The sequence below is a fragment of the Guillardia theta genome (genome assembly GCF_000315625.1).
Source record: "Guillardia theta CCMP2712 unplaced genomic scaffold GUITHscaffold_261, whole genome shotgun sequence".
NCBI classification, from domain to species: Eukaryota; class Cryptophyceae; order Pyrenomonadales; family Geminigeraceae; genus Guillardia; species Guillardia theta.
In genome coordinates, this window is record NW_005434415.1 from 8,137 (window position 1) to 21,246 (window position 13,110).

The 13,110-nt window shown below is 51.5% G+C and overlaps 4 protein-coding genes across 4 annotated transcripts; 2 read left to right on the forward strand and 2 right to left on the reverse strand.

Moving 5' to 3' along the window:
* Positions 1-229: 229 nt before the first annotated feature.
* GUITHDRAFT_121872 (hypothetical protein) lies at positions 230-1,845 on the forward strand (the record flags this gene model as incomplete). The annotated part of the gene is made up of 6 exons (XM_005818864.1): positions 230-237; positions 443-598; positions 642-724; positions 902-969; positions 1,147-1,357; positions 1,727-1,845. The coding sequence occupies 6 exons, from the start codon at positions 230-232 to the stop codon at positions 1,843-1,845; spliced, it is 645 nt and encodes a 214-aa protein (XP_005818921.1).
* A 76-nt stretch (positions 1,846-1,921) lies between these two features.
* Positions 1,922-2,393, forward strand: GUITHDRAFT_156447 (hypothetical protein). The gene has a single exon (XM_005818865.1). It carries the CDS (start codon positions 2,013-2,015, stop codon positions 2,244-2,246), a length of 234 nt encoding a protein of 77 aa, XP_005818922.1. The 5' UTR covers positions 1,922-2,012; the 3' UTR covers positions 2,247-2,393.
* A 2,361-nt stretch (positions 2,394-4,754) lies between these two features.
* On the reverse strand, positions 4,755-6,557 carry GUITHDRAFT_82684 (hypothetical protein; the record flags this gene model as incomplete). Its single annotated transcript, XM_005818866.1, has 13 exons — positions 4,755-4,941; positions 4,990-5,162; positions 5,211-5,321; positions 5,373-5,450; positions 5,497-5,553; positions 5,606-5,653; positions 5,706-5,780; positions 5,834-5,892; positions 5,953-6,067; positions 6,114-6,199; positions 6,247-6,325; positions 6,377-6,430; positions 6,480-6,557. 13 exons carry the CDS (start codon positions 6,555-6,557, stop codon positions 4,755-4,757), a joined length of 1,200 nt encoding a protein of 399 aa, XP_005818923.1.
* A 3,239-nt stretch (positions 6,558-9,796) lies between these two features.
* Positions 9,797-11,633, reverse strand: GUITHDRAFT_166796 (hypothetical protein). Its single transcript, XM_005818867.1, has 11 exons — positions 11,532-11,633; positions 11,412-11,477; positions 11,277-11,360; positions 11,185-11,218; positions 11,074-11,125; positions 10,952-11,024; positions 10,848-10,901; positions 10,521-10,586; positions 10,329-10,466; positions 10,220-10,265; positions 9,797-10,073 (listed from the first exon to the last, which is right to left on the reverse strand). The coding sequence occupies exons 1-11, from the start codon at positions 11,601-11,603 to the stop codon at positions 10,036-10,038; spliced, it is 723 nt and encodes a 240-aa protein (XP_005818924.1). The 5' UTR covers positions 11,604-11,633; the 3' UTR covers positions 9,797-10,035.
* Between the last annotated feature and the right edge of the window lie 1,477 nt (positions 11,634-13,110).

Consider the following 13,110-nt stretch of genomic DNA (forward strand, 5'->3'; position numbering starts at 1 on the left):
ACTGCACTGAATATGCGCACCCTCACGTCCATGCTATCGCGTGAGATTATTTTGACGGAAACGTTTGTAATGGTGCTGATGTTGATGATGACGACACCAACGAGAACGACAACGATGTTTGTTGATGGTTTTACGATGATGACGATTATGTTTGTTTGCATTTGTCGGAGTGCAGGCATTATGGCCTTCACTGACATGGTTTTCCAGCTATTGTCTCATGGCAAAGAAAATGCTCAAGTGAGTCCCTGAGCCTGCTTTCTGCTCCCTTCTGCTTCTGCTCCTTCTTCTGCTTCTTCCTTCTTTCTTCTTCGTCTTCTCCTCCTCCATTCTCCTTCTTCTCCTTCCCCTCCCCCGCCCCCTCCCCCTCCCCCTCTTCTGCCACTGCTGCTCCTGCTGCTGCTCATCGTCCTTTTTCTCCTCCTCCGCTGACATCCTTGCCCAGATACTGCGAAAGTTACACCTGGACGAAACCCAAGTACCACGACGAGTCGCTGATCCTTGGGAGCGACGAGATCCCATGGTGGAGGAGGCAAAACATGCAGAAGAAGCTGAGAGCGGAAAGTCGGCAGGTTCCTGGAGAAGGAGGCGAACAGCCCATGTGAGGCTCTTGTTTCATTGTCTTGGACCTGACGAGCTTGCAGATGGTCTTTGAAGGATGTGAGACAGATCATGGCATCTTACCCGGACGATGTTGGGGTGCAGAGAAGCAGAGAAAAACATGCGGGTGATGATTGTTGTGGTGATGGTGGTGGTGATGATGACGATGATGATGGAGATGATGATGATGATGATGATGATGATGATGATGGTTGCGATGGAGAGAATGATGACCACAACGATAATGTCGTGGAATGAGGGTTTGTTGGTTTGCCTAGCCTTCAATGATTTTGCAATTCCACAGAGTTTGTAAGGTCTCAAATCTTTTCTGGTATCAAAATTCCTGCCAAAGAGAAGCTATGGTTGGATCAGGTGAAACTCTTTCTTTGCCATCGTCATGTCAGCTTCATGTTCAATATCTCTCTTACCTCAACCTCTTCTCTCCTTCTCTCTCGTTTCTCCTCCCAGTATCCTCCCTCCCCCCACTCCACTTCTCCTCCCCCCAACCCCTTTTCTTCCTTTTCCTCCTTGGGCTCACTGCACCTGCAGTACGTGAAGGTCTTCCAAGAAGCACGAGACTCCTTCAAGAAACACTCTCTTCCGACTTCTCCTCGTCCTCGCCGCCTTCCCGTCGAGCCGTTCCCGACCCACCTTGAGCGTGTCAGGGGGCTCAGGCTCAGCACCCAACTGCAAGAGGACGAGGACAACTACCTTCACAGGAGAGCTGCTGCCCTGCTCGGGGTGAGCCTCTCCTGCATAGGTAGAGACATGGCACTTTCCTCTCCCTCGCCCCCTCCTCCCTCCCTCCCATTCCTCCTCGTTGTTCCCTCCTCTCCTCTCGCTCTCAATCTTGCGATGCCTGTCCCTGCTCTTCATCAGCTTCTTTTCCTTTCCCTTATCCCACTGGCTCCCTTTTAGCCCTCCACTTACTCCCTCTCCCTCTCCCTGCTCCTCTCTTCCCCTCCCTTCCCCTCCCTCTCTCCTGCCTTGTCCAACCATCGTTTCATCCCTCTCCTCTGTCTCCATTCTCTCTTGACCTCCTTTTGCCTCCCTACTCGTTCAACTCCCTGCTTCCCCTCCTCCCTCCTCCCTCTCCCCTCGACCCCTTCGTGCTCTGATCGCATACCAGATCACTGCTACGTGCCGATAGAAACAGAGATCTGGAAGAAACTCGGCAGCGTCTCGGATTTTCGCTACATCTCCACGCAGGCGGCCAAAGACATCCTGCGGGACATGGACGGGAAGTAACGCAGATATCTCACCCTGCCCTCCACGACTCCCCGCGCCACCCATCGTGTTCTTGTTCGTTGCAGGAGTTGTAAATGTGCTGACTTGGCCTTGTTTTATTACCACATGTGAATGATGTAACCCTTGATAAACGCTCAAGTTCAACTCCGTTCCTTGTCCTGCTGCCAATGGTCCTGTGCCGCGCTAGATTTAATCCCCTTCGTATGAGACGCTTCTTTGAGCAAGATTCGTCCACCCCTTATGCTCGATCTGTTTTCCAATGTAGATGGCATGTAGTCAGCGGCGAACCCATCACCATCCCCGACGAGCAGATTTCTCGTCACGATCGGCGGGCAGTGGCCATCCTACACGGGGATGTGGTTAGAGGGAGCGCAGACGAGAGACGAGAGACGAGAGACTGAGAGCGCGAGGAGTTCAGTCAGTCAGTCTCCTCAGCTCATGTACGTCTGCTCGGATCTGTTCAAACTTTCTTCACCTCCCAGCTTACCTTCTGCACTCCTCCTCCTCCTCCTCCTCCTCCTCCTCCTCCTCCTCCTCTTCATTCGGCGCGCATGTCCGGACGTTTCGGAGAGCCCCCTGGGACCTCGAGATGCAGGTGGTCACTTTACTACCACCGTCACCGGAGGAAAGGGGCCGGGGTGACCCACCCCATCCTTGATTTCCTTTAACAGGGAAATAAGGGGGTGGTAATCACCGTCCCTCTTAAAAGGAGGCCTGTGACATCGGAGCAACCACTACAACAGTTTTAAGAATTTTGAAATGACATGTTTTCGAGTTCAAACCCGGATCCAGTCAGAATAGGATGACCTCACCCCTTTAGGACTGCATCTGTGTTGAAGTACCCGTACAAATACACTATAAAGTACCGGTAACTTATTTTCCGCACAGAACCCTACCTACCTACTATTTGCAGGTCAGTGACTTTTTTTGGGGCATCATGATTGTCTTACCCTGACCCCTATGTTTTACCTTGGATATCAGGGTAGGGGTGGGGTAGTATATGTGTCGGTCGGTGGTTCCCATACACAAGGGTGGTGGGACAGCCAATTTTTGAGTTTTTAGGTGCGGGCAGTCTTATGGTTGGGGTAGGTAGTATCATGGGGGTAGTAGGGTAGTTCAACATATCAGAATAATCCTTTTGCGGGGGTAGTAGCAAAATACAAACGCAGAATGATAAGGTGGGGTAGTATGTCTTAAAAAGTCGAATCTTGTAGCAAGTTTTAGCAGGGTAGGGTACCATCCCAGGATACAAGGCAGCGAGGGAAGAAGAAATGTTGGTTTGCACAGGCAACGGGAGGAAGCGATGGTGGAGGCAGACGAAAGAGGAAGAAGATGAGGGAGATGACGTAACCATCGATGTAAAGGAGGAGGAGGAGGTAGGAGGTAGGAGGTAGGAGGTAGGAGGTAGGAGGTAGGAGACCATCGATGGTATAGTGTAACCGAACCACGGAAAGAACACTCCAGGACGAAAGGAGGGCAGGCTGAAAGAGTGGTTTGTTCGCTTGCGCACGAGCAATATGCGTTTTGAGGTGACTCAATAACGGTGCAAGCTATCTCGAAAACAAGGAAAATCACAGAAGCGATTCAAATGCCTGATGTAAATGACAGTTGTACCTCAGTGACACTTGGAGTGCTATCGAACAGAGAAGACGTGAAGAACGGGGACAGAGTTGTTTGAAAATAGCCTGTCATTTCCTCCATTGAACTTTTCAAGCAGATAGAGATCATGTGTTAGATCTTTGATAGATGTGATTAATGACATAGCGGTGCGATGGTTGTGAAGGGATGAGTAGGATGATTACTTGCTTTTGAAAGGCATCAGTCGACATCGATTGCTCCTTACTGATCCCTTGTTGCAGCAGATTCACTGCAGTCCAGATGATTCGATCCTGCAGTCTTGGTGATCTGTCCAAGTTGCAGGATGACACGGCCAATGATAAGAAGGATCTAAAGATATTCGATCAATCTCGTGCCGGGGACCTCAGCCATGACAAGAACTTTGCCGTTGACGAGAGCTTGAGGCATGGAGGCCGGACTGATCTCAACATCTTGAATAGTTGGATGGGAAAGCAGGACGCTGATATCAATCAGATGAGGAGCTGGATACAGAACTCTCTTTTATCGTACTCATCCCCCGGGACGTCTCCTCGACAGTACAAGATTCCTACTTCCCCTCCTGCTGATCGCAACACAAATCGTGACATTGGGGCAGCAGAGATCAGTCCCAAGTCCTCGGATGCGCTGCCAAGGCTCAATCTAGAAGCAGCCAAGCCGTCTCAGGACTTCAAGGGATACTTCGAGCTGAGAGAATGCTTCGGGTCGAAGAGCGGCATGCTGGTCATGCTGACTATCGACGGGAGGGGTTTGCTGTCAATCTTTGGCGGAAGAGACTTCAAGAAGGAGATGGGGAAGTTCTTGCTGCGAGAGACGGTCATTTCAGCCTTTTTCGAGCACACAGATTGCTTCGCCTTGGGGACCAAGGAGATCGAGGAAAGTCGGATACACATAATCGACGAAGAGGTTATCTACATCTTCGCTGAGAACGAAGAGGTCAGAAATCAGTGGATATCCATCCTCCACTCCTACGGGGCACATGCCAACTCCAACGCCATGTTTCTGGCTCGTTCGCAACAGCAACGCAAGTGCCCTGACTCCCCGAGGGAGTCGGATAAAGCAAGCAAAGCCCGCTCGGCGCCGTCAGGAATTCCCATGATGTGCCGAGATGTACAGGGACACTCCTGGCAAGGTGAAGAGCAGCGATGATCTATGAGATTTTGAGTGTTGACACTTTTGTTGGATAGAAGCTTCCGTTGGACTGCTGAGCCACAAGCAAGTTTAACTTCGTATCTTGTGCACATAACCCCGAATAATCATCAAAGAGTAAAGATGCTGAAGAAGTCAGGCACGAATTACTTGAGGGGGGAGCGGAACTTCTCTCCAGCATATGTGCACTGGGAGCCGAGCTCCTCCTCGATGCGCATGAGCTGGTTGTACTTGGCAGTCCTCTCAGCACGGCAGGGAGCTCCAGTCTTGATCTGTCCAGTGGCGAGACCAACGACGAGATCAGCGATGGTTGTGTCCTCAGTCTCACCAGACCTGGCAAGAGTGCGTGAGTTCGAACAAGCAGAACTCCCTTCCCTGCACCTGTGGGACACCATGACGCCCCATCCCTGCTCCTGGCTCATCTTGCAAGCCTTGATGGACTCGGACACAGTTCCGATCTGATTGACCTTGAGGAGGAGGCCGGAGCAGGCCTTCTTCTCGATGGCCATGCTGATGCGGTTGGGGTTGGTCACAAGAAGGTCATCGCCAACAATCTGATCGCTGTTTCAGCCAATGGACGACTTCAGCCAGAGCAACGTCACCTGGGTGTGGGGCATTTGACTGTTGAACTTGTTGTAGTGCTCCCAATCGTCCTGGTCGAAGGGATCCTCAATAGTGACCACAGGGAAGTCCTGCGTGAAGCTCTTGTAGACCTGGCAAACGTTAGCCCAGAGAAGTCAATTATGAAACGGAAAGGGACTTACTTCGATGAGCTCATCACCACTCACGACCATGGAAGGATCAGCGTTGTCATTCTTGAAGTCCAAGTTGTACTTTCCATCCTACCATTGATATCAGACAAGTGCGAGCACCATACGAGCAGATGACCTGATAAAACTCAGAGGCAGCAACGTCCATTCCGATCTTGATCTTTCCAGTGTATCCCTGCAGAAAATCAAACTCACACGGTTGAGCTGAGCAGAGAGCAATAGTCAACCGCGTTGGCAATGGCCTCGGTGAGGAGAGAAAGTCCTTCCTTGTTGTCCTGCAACATTCGATGAGCCTTCCTCACCGGTTTGATGGACCCTTTACTTTACCCGAATATTGGGAGCAAAGCCTCCCTCATCACCAACGTTGCAGGCATCCATGCCGTACTTCTTCTTGATCACGGCCTTTTACAAAAATCGCATCAGCTAGTCTAAGGTGACTCAATGGATTGCAGCACCTTCAACGCGTGATAGACCTCGCAGCTCATGCGCACGGCCTCCTTGAACGAAGTAGCTCCTGGTTGAGGGATCAAGGTTAAAACCAAGAACATTCGTAAGCTCAAAAATAGAGCTTCACCAGTCGCTCCGATCATGAACTCCTGCATGGCAAGGCGGTTGCCAGCGTGAGATCCACCGTTGATGACGTTCATCCATGGGACAGGGAGCACGAACTTCTTCACACCAGCCATGTCCTGCACAACCATCAGAATTCTTAAAGACGCACTTGTTCAAACCAACCGCAAAGTGCTGGTAGAGAGGGATTCCCTTCTGGGCCGCACCAGCCTTGGCCACGGCGAGGGACACAGCAAGGATGGCGTTGGCACCTGTTGTACAGTTAAAAAAACCAACAGAGAACAAATTTGCAATCAACCCAAGTTGGTCTTGTTGGGGGTTCCATCAACCTCGATCATCTTCTTGTCGATGGCATCCTGGTCGGTCGGATCCATTCCCTAGCACACACTGTTGGTTTGCGCACTTCCAATCATTGCAATGAGGAGCACCTTGATAGCAGGAGCGATCTTCTCCTCCACATTCTTCACAGCCTTGCTCACACCCTACCACAACTCCTTCAACCTATCATGGAGCAAACTTCTAGATCCCGACCTTTCCAAGGTATCTCGACTTGTCGCCATCACGGAGCTCGCAGGCCTCGTAGATGCCAGTGGAAGCACCTGAACTCATACCATCATCCTCAGGCGCCCAACCGGGTCTACACGTTGCAACCAGATGGCACGGCGGCACGGAAAGTCCCAACATCGGTGGTAAGATCAACCTCGACAGTTGGGTTGCCACGAGAATCAAGGATCTAGAAGCAAGGTCACAATGCTGAACCATCAGGGGTAAAGCGTATCGAGATTGAGTACCTCTCTGGCGACGATGGACTGGATGCCAGGAGCGCCCCCTCGGAGTCTCATTGCCGAAAACTGGAAATGCATCAGACTGCAGGAGGATACAGCTATGTTGGGGCTTAACCTGAGACTTAGCGAGCGGCGCAAGCCGAGAGGGAGCGAAGGAAGTTCGCAATGGAGAGAAGGGCTGGCAAAAAAGAAAATTCAGTATTGTCATCCTTAAAATGGATCTGGCAAGATGCAGCATCTCAGAGTCATTCACAGAACTCAGATGCAAGACAACTTTTGCTCTGTTTCTCTTCTTCTCAAAGAATACCCATCTTTGCTTAGAAAGCAGAGCAAATTGACAGGATCGGACAACACACAAAAACACCAAGGTAACAATTACGGTCGTTTCATGTCACACATGTTTTGAAATCGGCTTCAGCACTACATGAAAGCGCAAGGATCGTGGGTGCAGCTCATCGTATTACGAGCACCTTGTCTTGCTTATGCGTGCCGAACAGAGAACAAAATCATGAGAACAGTATGTACAGATCAAGGAGACATGAAAGAATTGAAGTCTTCACAAAACAATGCCGAGAACGTTGCAAGCTATCACATCGAACCTGCATGTTGGCCGTAGCCGTTGCCAGCATGGCGAGGAACACCGTCGCCGGAGCGCGCATGTCGGCTGTGGGATGTGTTGGGAGGGGGGGGGTTGTTGATAAGAGACGGTGGGTACGGTACTCCCAAATCGATGGTGGGGTGATAATTCAAACCTATGGGGTAGTAGTAAATAGTTTTCTCTGTAGAGGGTCAATTCATTTATTTGAAAAATTCTGTTTAACATTTTGGAAAACTTTAAGCGTGATAAGTTGAACTATATATAAAGATTATTGAAAACTAGCCATGTAAACTTGCTTCACTTGCTCAAACTCCGGTGAATAGGTCATCAGTACATTCGATGGGTAGGGTGTACACCAATTTTCCCAGTGGGGGTCGGGGTCGATAATTACACCGGTGCTTTGACCTCAAACTTGGGGGTAGTCAACGGTAGGGGTGGAGGGGTCGTATTGGGCACACTGGGGCGCAAGCGGAATCCGCTAAGGGAAACAGGGGGTGGAAGAAAAAGAAGGGTGAGTATGTACTGTGGGGTAGGGTACCATTTGCTTTTCAAAGGGGTGGCCAATCCGAGAGAGATAAGATTGGATCGTAAGATCACAATGATCTAAGTCAGGTACTGATATAATACTGCCATGCTTGCAGGATCAATGATATTCGGTTCCAGGGCCCACCCAAAAGGGAAGGAGGCATTCTGTGTGGTAGGGTACTATGTTTTAACAAGGTAGGGGTGGTAGCAGGGGTGTAGAGAGAGACTTCTTCGGCTGGCCAGGGAATATGGTCGTTGACCCTAAATGAAGTTAAAAGGTCTCTGAGGGTAAGGGGATACATGAATTTATATATAGTCTCTACTATATAAATTATATACCTGGAGGGTAGGGCAATGCGACTTGGATGATTGGGTCAACTGTCCTGTGGTGTGCCCCTTTTGAGCAGGGGTGTACAAGGTTTGAATATTTCAAACTTAGATTCAATTATATGAAATATTTTAACCAAACAGTCGAGTAAGTTTGATTCCTTCCCTGTAATTGTGAAGACTGGAAACCCCGACCGAAAATTAAATCGATTTGTGACCACGTGTCCCTATGCCTCTCGGGAGGAACATCATCATTTGCCCGCATCCCCCCCGGCTGGCCGCGCCAAGACAAACCGTGAACTTGCAGCGTCAGTGACCCGCGCCGGCGGTCCGACTCGTTCAGTGAATGTCCGACTCCGATCCGATCCCGGCCCAAGTAACCTGGTCCGGGGCGGGGCCCAGTGACCGCCGGGTCGCTTCTCACTGTGTGACTAGTGACAGTGTGAGTGACCCGGGGCCGGGGCCCGGCGGACGGGCGGACAAAACGGTAACGGCAGGCACTGAGTGCAGTGCAGCCTGACCGTGACAATCACATTGACCGGGCCTTACAAGTGGCATGCGGCAACACAGTGACAAGACACCGCGTCGTTTGTCCAATTTCCGAACCGTGTGCTGTTCCGCCGAGCTGTGACTACGGTAAGCCTTACTAGGCTACGCGCGGCCCAACGGGCCCGGCGTCCGACTCAAGCCGGGCTGATGACTCCCGTCAGCCCACCAACCGTTGAACCGGTGACCTTGAACCGTTCAACGGCCCGGTGATCGGCGGACATGGCCTGGGGCTGGAGCAGCCTGTGTGGCAGACTCGCCGGCGGCCTCACTGAGGCGGGGCCGCTACGGTCCGCCGTGACAGGGTGCGCCGACCGGACTCCTCGTGACTCGATGCACATTGAATGAGTCCGCCGCGGCCGAGCCGGGAGTCGGACTCCGGCGGTGACTGGGCGCCCCGGCCCGGCCGGGCGCCTCGCGGCGGCCCGGCGGGGCCCGGCCGGGCCCCGGGGGGCGGCGGCGGGCCCGGCCCGCCGCCCTGACTCGCAGTGAGTCACCGTCACCCGAGCTCGGAGCGGCCGGGCTGAGGCGCCGCGGCCGGGCCGCCGCCGGGCCGCGCCCGCTGAGTCCGGGAGTGCCTGGCACCCGCCGCCGTGCCGTTGAAGTCAGTGTGATGGCCGGGAGCGGCGGGCGTATGCCAGGGCCGTGCCAGTCAAATCACTAAGCCCCGATACAGTCTATCTCTCATGTGCTCCTCAATTCTGGTTTCAAGTTTTGTGTGCATTAAACTTGGTCTTATGCAAAAACTGTCTTGTTACAACTAAGGTCGACTCGCGCGGATGTGATATCTGCGTGGCTTTGGACCGTAGTACAAGTCTAACAAACTTGTATTCCGTTGAGTTGCAGTACGGTACTACGTGACCGTGCGGTAAGGGCTGCCCGCTGCCTCCAGAGACTCTGAGAGTCCGAGCGCTGCGACCGTCGGACGGTCCGATCAGTGACTCGGACCGGCCGGACTCCAGGCCGCCGGCCCACTGCCGTGATCGGACGGCGGGCCCGGCCGGCGAGCCTCGGAGGTTACTAATCTCGCCGGTAACTTGTCTGGTGTCAAATGTGATCCGGGAGTCGGGGGCGGGTTGATTTCATTGAAAGAATACTTAAACATGTCTCCTGTTGTGACAATGTGCCTCAGCCTTGAGGCACGAGTGAATCAGTCACAAGGGCGTCGTCATGGCAGGGTCATGACTCATCAGTCACTTGCGGGCGGCCTGAGAGAGGGTCGGAGGAAAGATGGGGGCAGAGACAAACAGATAGTTCTCTGAGGGCTGGGCCGAGCATGTCTGAGAGGAGCGAGAAGAAAACCTAATCATCCGACAGCTCTGCACACTCCCAGAACGCGGAGACCTGGGGAACCCGCGTGAAACCAGGTCAGACAGGAAGAAGGAATCAGGTGGGCAGCAGCTCAGCACAGGGAGAAAGGAGCCACAGGGAGAGACAGAAGGCTGATCGCTCAAGGAAAGGAGGTGGGCAGAGTGACAAAATTGCAATACCTTGGCGACTTCGCCTTTCATCTCCTCGACTATCTCTGCCATCCCACTGGAACAAGGCAGGCAGTCAGGATGGGCTCTGCAAGACGCACAGCAAGGCATCTAGTATCACCCCGTCTCGCCCTTGTCGCAAAGCTCCAGAAGGCGACCCAGCAACCTGCACAACAGGCTGAGCGCTCGGGCGCAGCAGCTTGGAAGAAGCTGACTTCATCAAAACAGAGGCTCCGATCGTCTCAGAAGCATCCTTTAGCTGCAGAGATAAATAAGCCTGGAAGATTTTCCCACACGCCTCCCCCTTCCGCACCTGCTGTGCACTGGTTTGCACTCCACCCACGTCATTATCTGCCAGCGCGCTTTCCAAAGCTTGCAGCTGAAGAATTCCTTGTCAGCCTCACATGAGACGGAGAGTTGAAAGAGGTGCGGCATCAAAGTCGTTTGAGACCAGCAGAAGTTGATCATGAGAAGGTGTGCATAGTCATCTCAGTGAGGATGGAGGAGACGAGACCGCCAATCGGAAGCATAGTTGAGAGATTACTGGTTCGCAAGGGTCCTCATGACCGAGCCATAGAACACTAGCATAGACTTTGCAAGGAGCAGCAAGCAAGAAGTCTGAGCAATCAGGGAATATTACCTGCTCCGGGACAACATCCTTGGCCATCTCTTTCGCGATTTCAAGAAAGAGCTCCTGAAATACAATGTCACGTGTTGCAGAACATGTGCAGTCATCCTCCATACTTGATCGTCCGAACATCTCTCCAGTGCAGAGTTCATTGCGCTCTCATGATCTTGCCAGTACTCCAAACAGACCCTACAAGGTTGCCTCAGAGCCGGAAAGATGCAGACGATGTTTCTCCCACTTGAGAGATTCCTCCATGTTGTCAACAAGTTCTTGCGCGTTCTCAGTTGACCCTGCATACAAACCAAGTGAGACAAGCTGACAGCGAGACAGACAGACTTCTTTACTCAACCTGTTCTTACGAGATCATCGAGCGCCTTGGCCGCCTTTCAGACAAAGCTTAGACCCAGTATCCCCAGGGCTAGAGCCCCGAGGCACTTGTACCTTGCTCAGCGAGTCGAACCCGATCGTTGCGCTGGCACCTTTGATGGAGTGCGCATGAAAATGAGCTGTCTGCGAATCTCCCTCCTTTGTTTCAAAGTGACATCTCTTCCTCTCACGAAGAAGCTGCATGCTCACCGAGACAGCCTTCCTGATCATCGGCATCTGCTCCGCTTCCGCCTTGGTCAAAGTCTCGCTGACAACCTAACCACTGTATATAAGATGCGGCATAGCATGCGTCGCTGAAGGACATCCGACCTGATTCAAGAGCTCCATGCTTCCACTGCATCTCTCCAGGGCAGTAGCCAGGTCCACTTCAACAGGCGACATCCCCCTTCCTTGTTCCGAAATTATCTGCCTGAGGAGTCTCCATAAGATTTTTCACAAGGAAACAACAAGTGTTGAATCATGTTCATAAGATCTTTCACATGGAAACATCAAGCTTTGAATCACATTCGTGAGATCTTTCACATGGAAACATCAAGTTTTGAATCATGTACTTGGGGCTCTAAAGGTTCTCGAGCACTGAGTCAAGAACAACCACGAGATGCTCAAAAGCAGTCATTTTAAGACTGTTGGAGGAGGGGAAAGGTTGATGCTGAAGGAAACATGCCGCAAACAAACCAAAAGCAACTTTGATCAGCTACATGAAGTTTGATCTAACTTTCTCTTTGAACCTCCCTCTATGGAGCGTGCTTCCAGCAAAGAACCTTCATCAACGTTTTCTCTCATCTCCATTATGGCCGCCAATTATCACTCACACAGAACATGGGCCCTCAATCGAGCCATCCTACAAGCCCAGTCATGTAACCTAGTTCCTCAAAGATGTCTTGACGACTGAAGGAGGTGCCCGAGAGAAGGGGATGGTGGGAGGGATGGGCGATAGGCATCCCAGCCGCCTCCATAGCCGGACAGCGCGGGCGGGTCACGCGGGTGGGAGGAATGTTGTACCAGTAAAACCTTGTTTTATTTTAAAATCAAAATCTACATTTAATATCTAGGACAGTTTTAAACAGTGTTACTGTTACGGAATACATAAGAGGTTTTGAGTAAATAAAAATATATTTACAAGATTCTTCCGTAGAAAGCATGAATCACTACCAGGCATTGGAATGATATATGTTCATATTCTGTTACAAATCCTAAAACATTAAAATTCCAGAATAGTTTTTAAACTTAAACGAGCCATGGCGGTGAGGCCATGAAAGGGTGGGGTACTCACAGGTGGTTTGGAGGGTACGCATCTCAGGGGTCTTTTAACCACCATGGCCTTCAATCAGGTAACCATCCAAAGGATTTCAGGTCGGATCTCACAAGGGGTATTTTTGACCTGAAAAATACCGGTGGTATGACAAGGGATCTCCTTGGAAGGGGGTGGGGGTGGGTGATAAAACAAGTTCAACTTTTGATCTCTTCCCCACTGCCCCCCTTATGCCTCCTACAGATGCCAGCCCGCCTCACCCCTTCATTTTACTACTGTCTGCGGAGTGGCAATTACCCGTCCGATCCTTGATCAATGTATGGGTACCTGCCGTTACTTGACGGTTGAAATGAAAAAACCATAAAAGCCTGGATCTATCCAGTTCAGAAGTACCTCGACAAGAGACCTCAGTCTATGATGTGATCTATGGAGTTGTCTCGTTCATTCAGTGCGCGAGCCACAATCAGCGGGATGAAACACAAGTGTGTTCCCTACCTTCTAACTCTTTGAGTTCTCCGATCCACGTGGTTGTGGAGGGAAGTTGTGTGAAATGCAAGAAGGCTCTGTGATGAAAGTTTATACAGCAACTGTACACGATTCAATCTATCCAATACGGTGTAGAGCAGCTTTTAAACA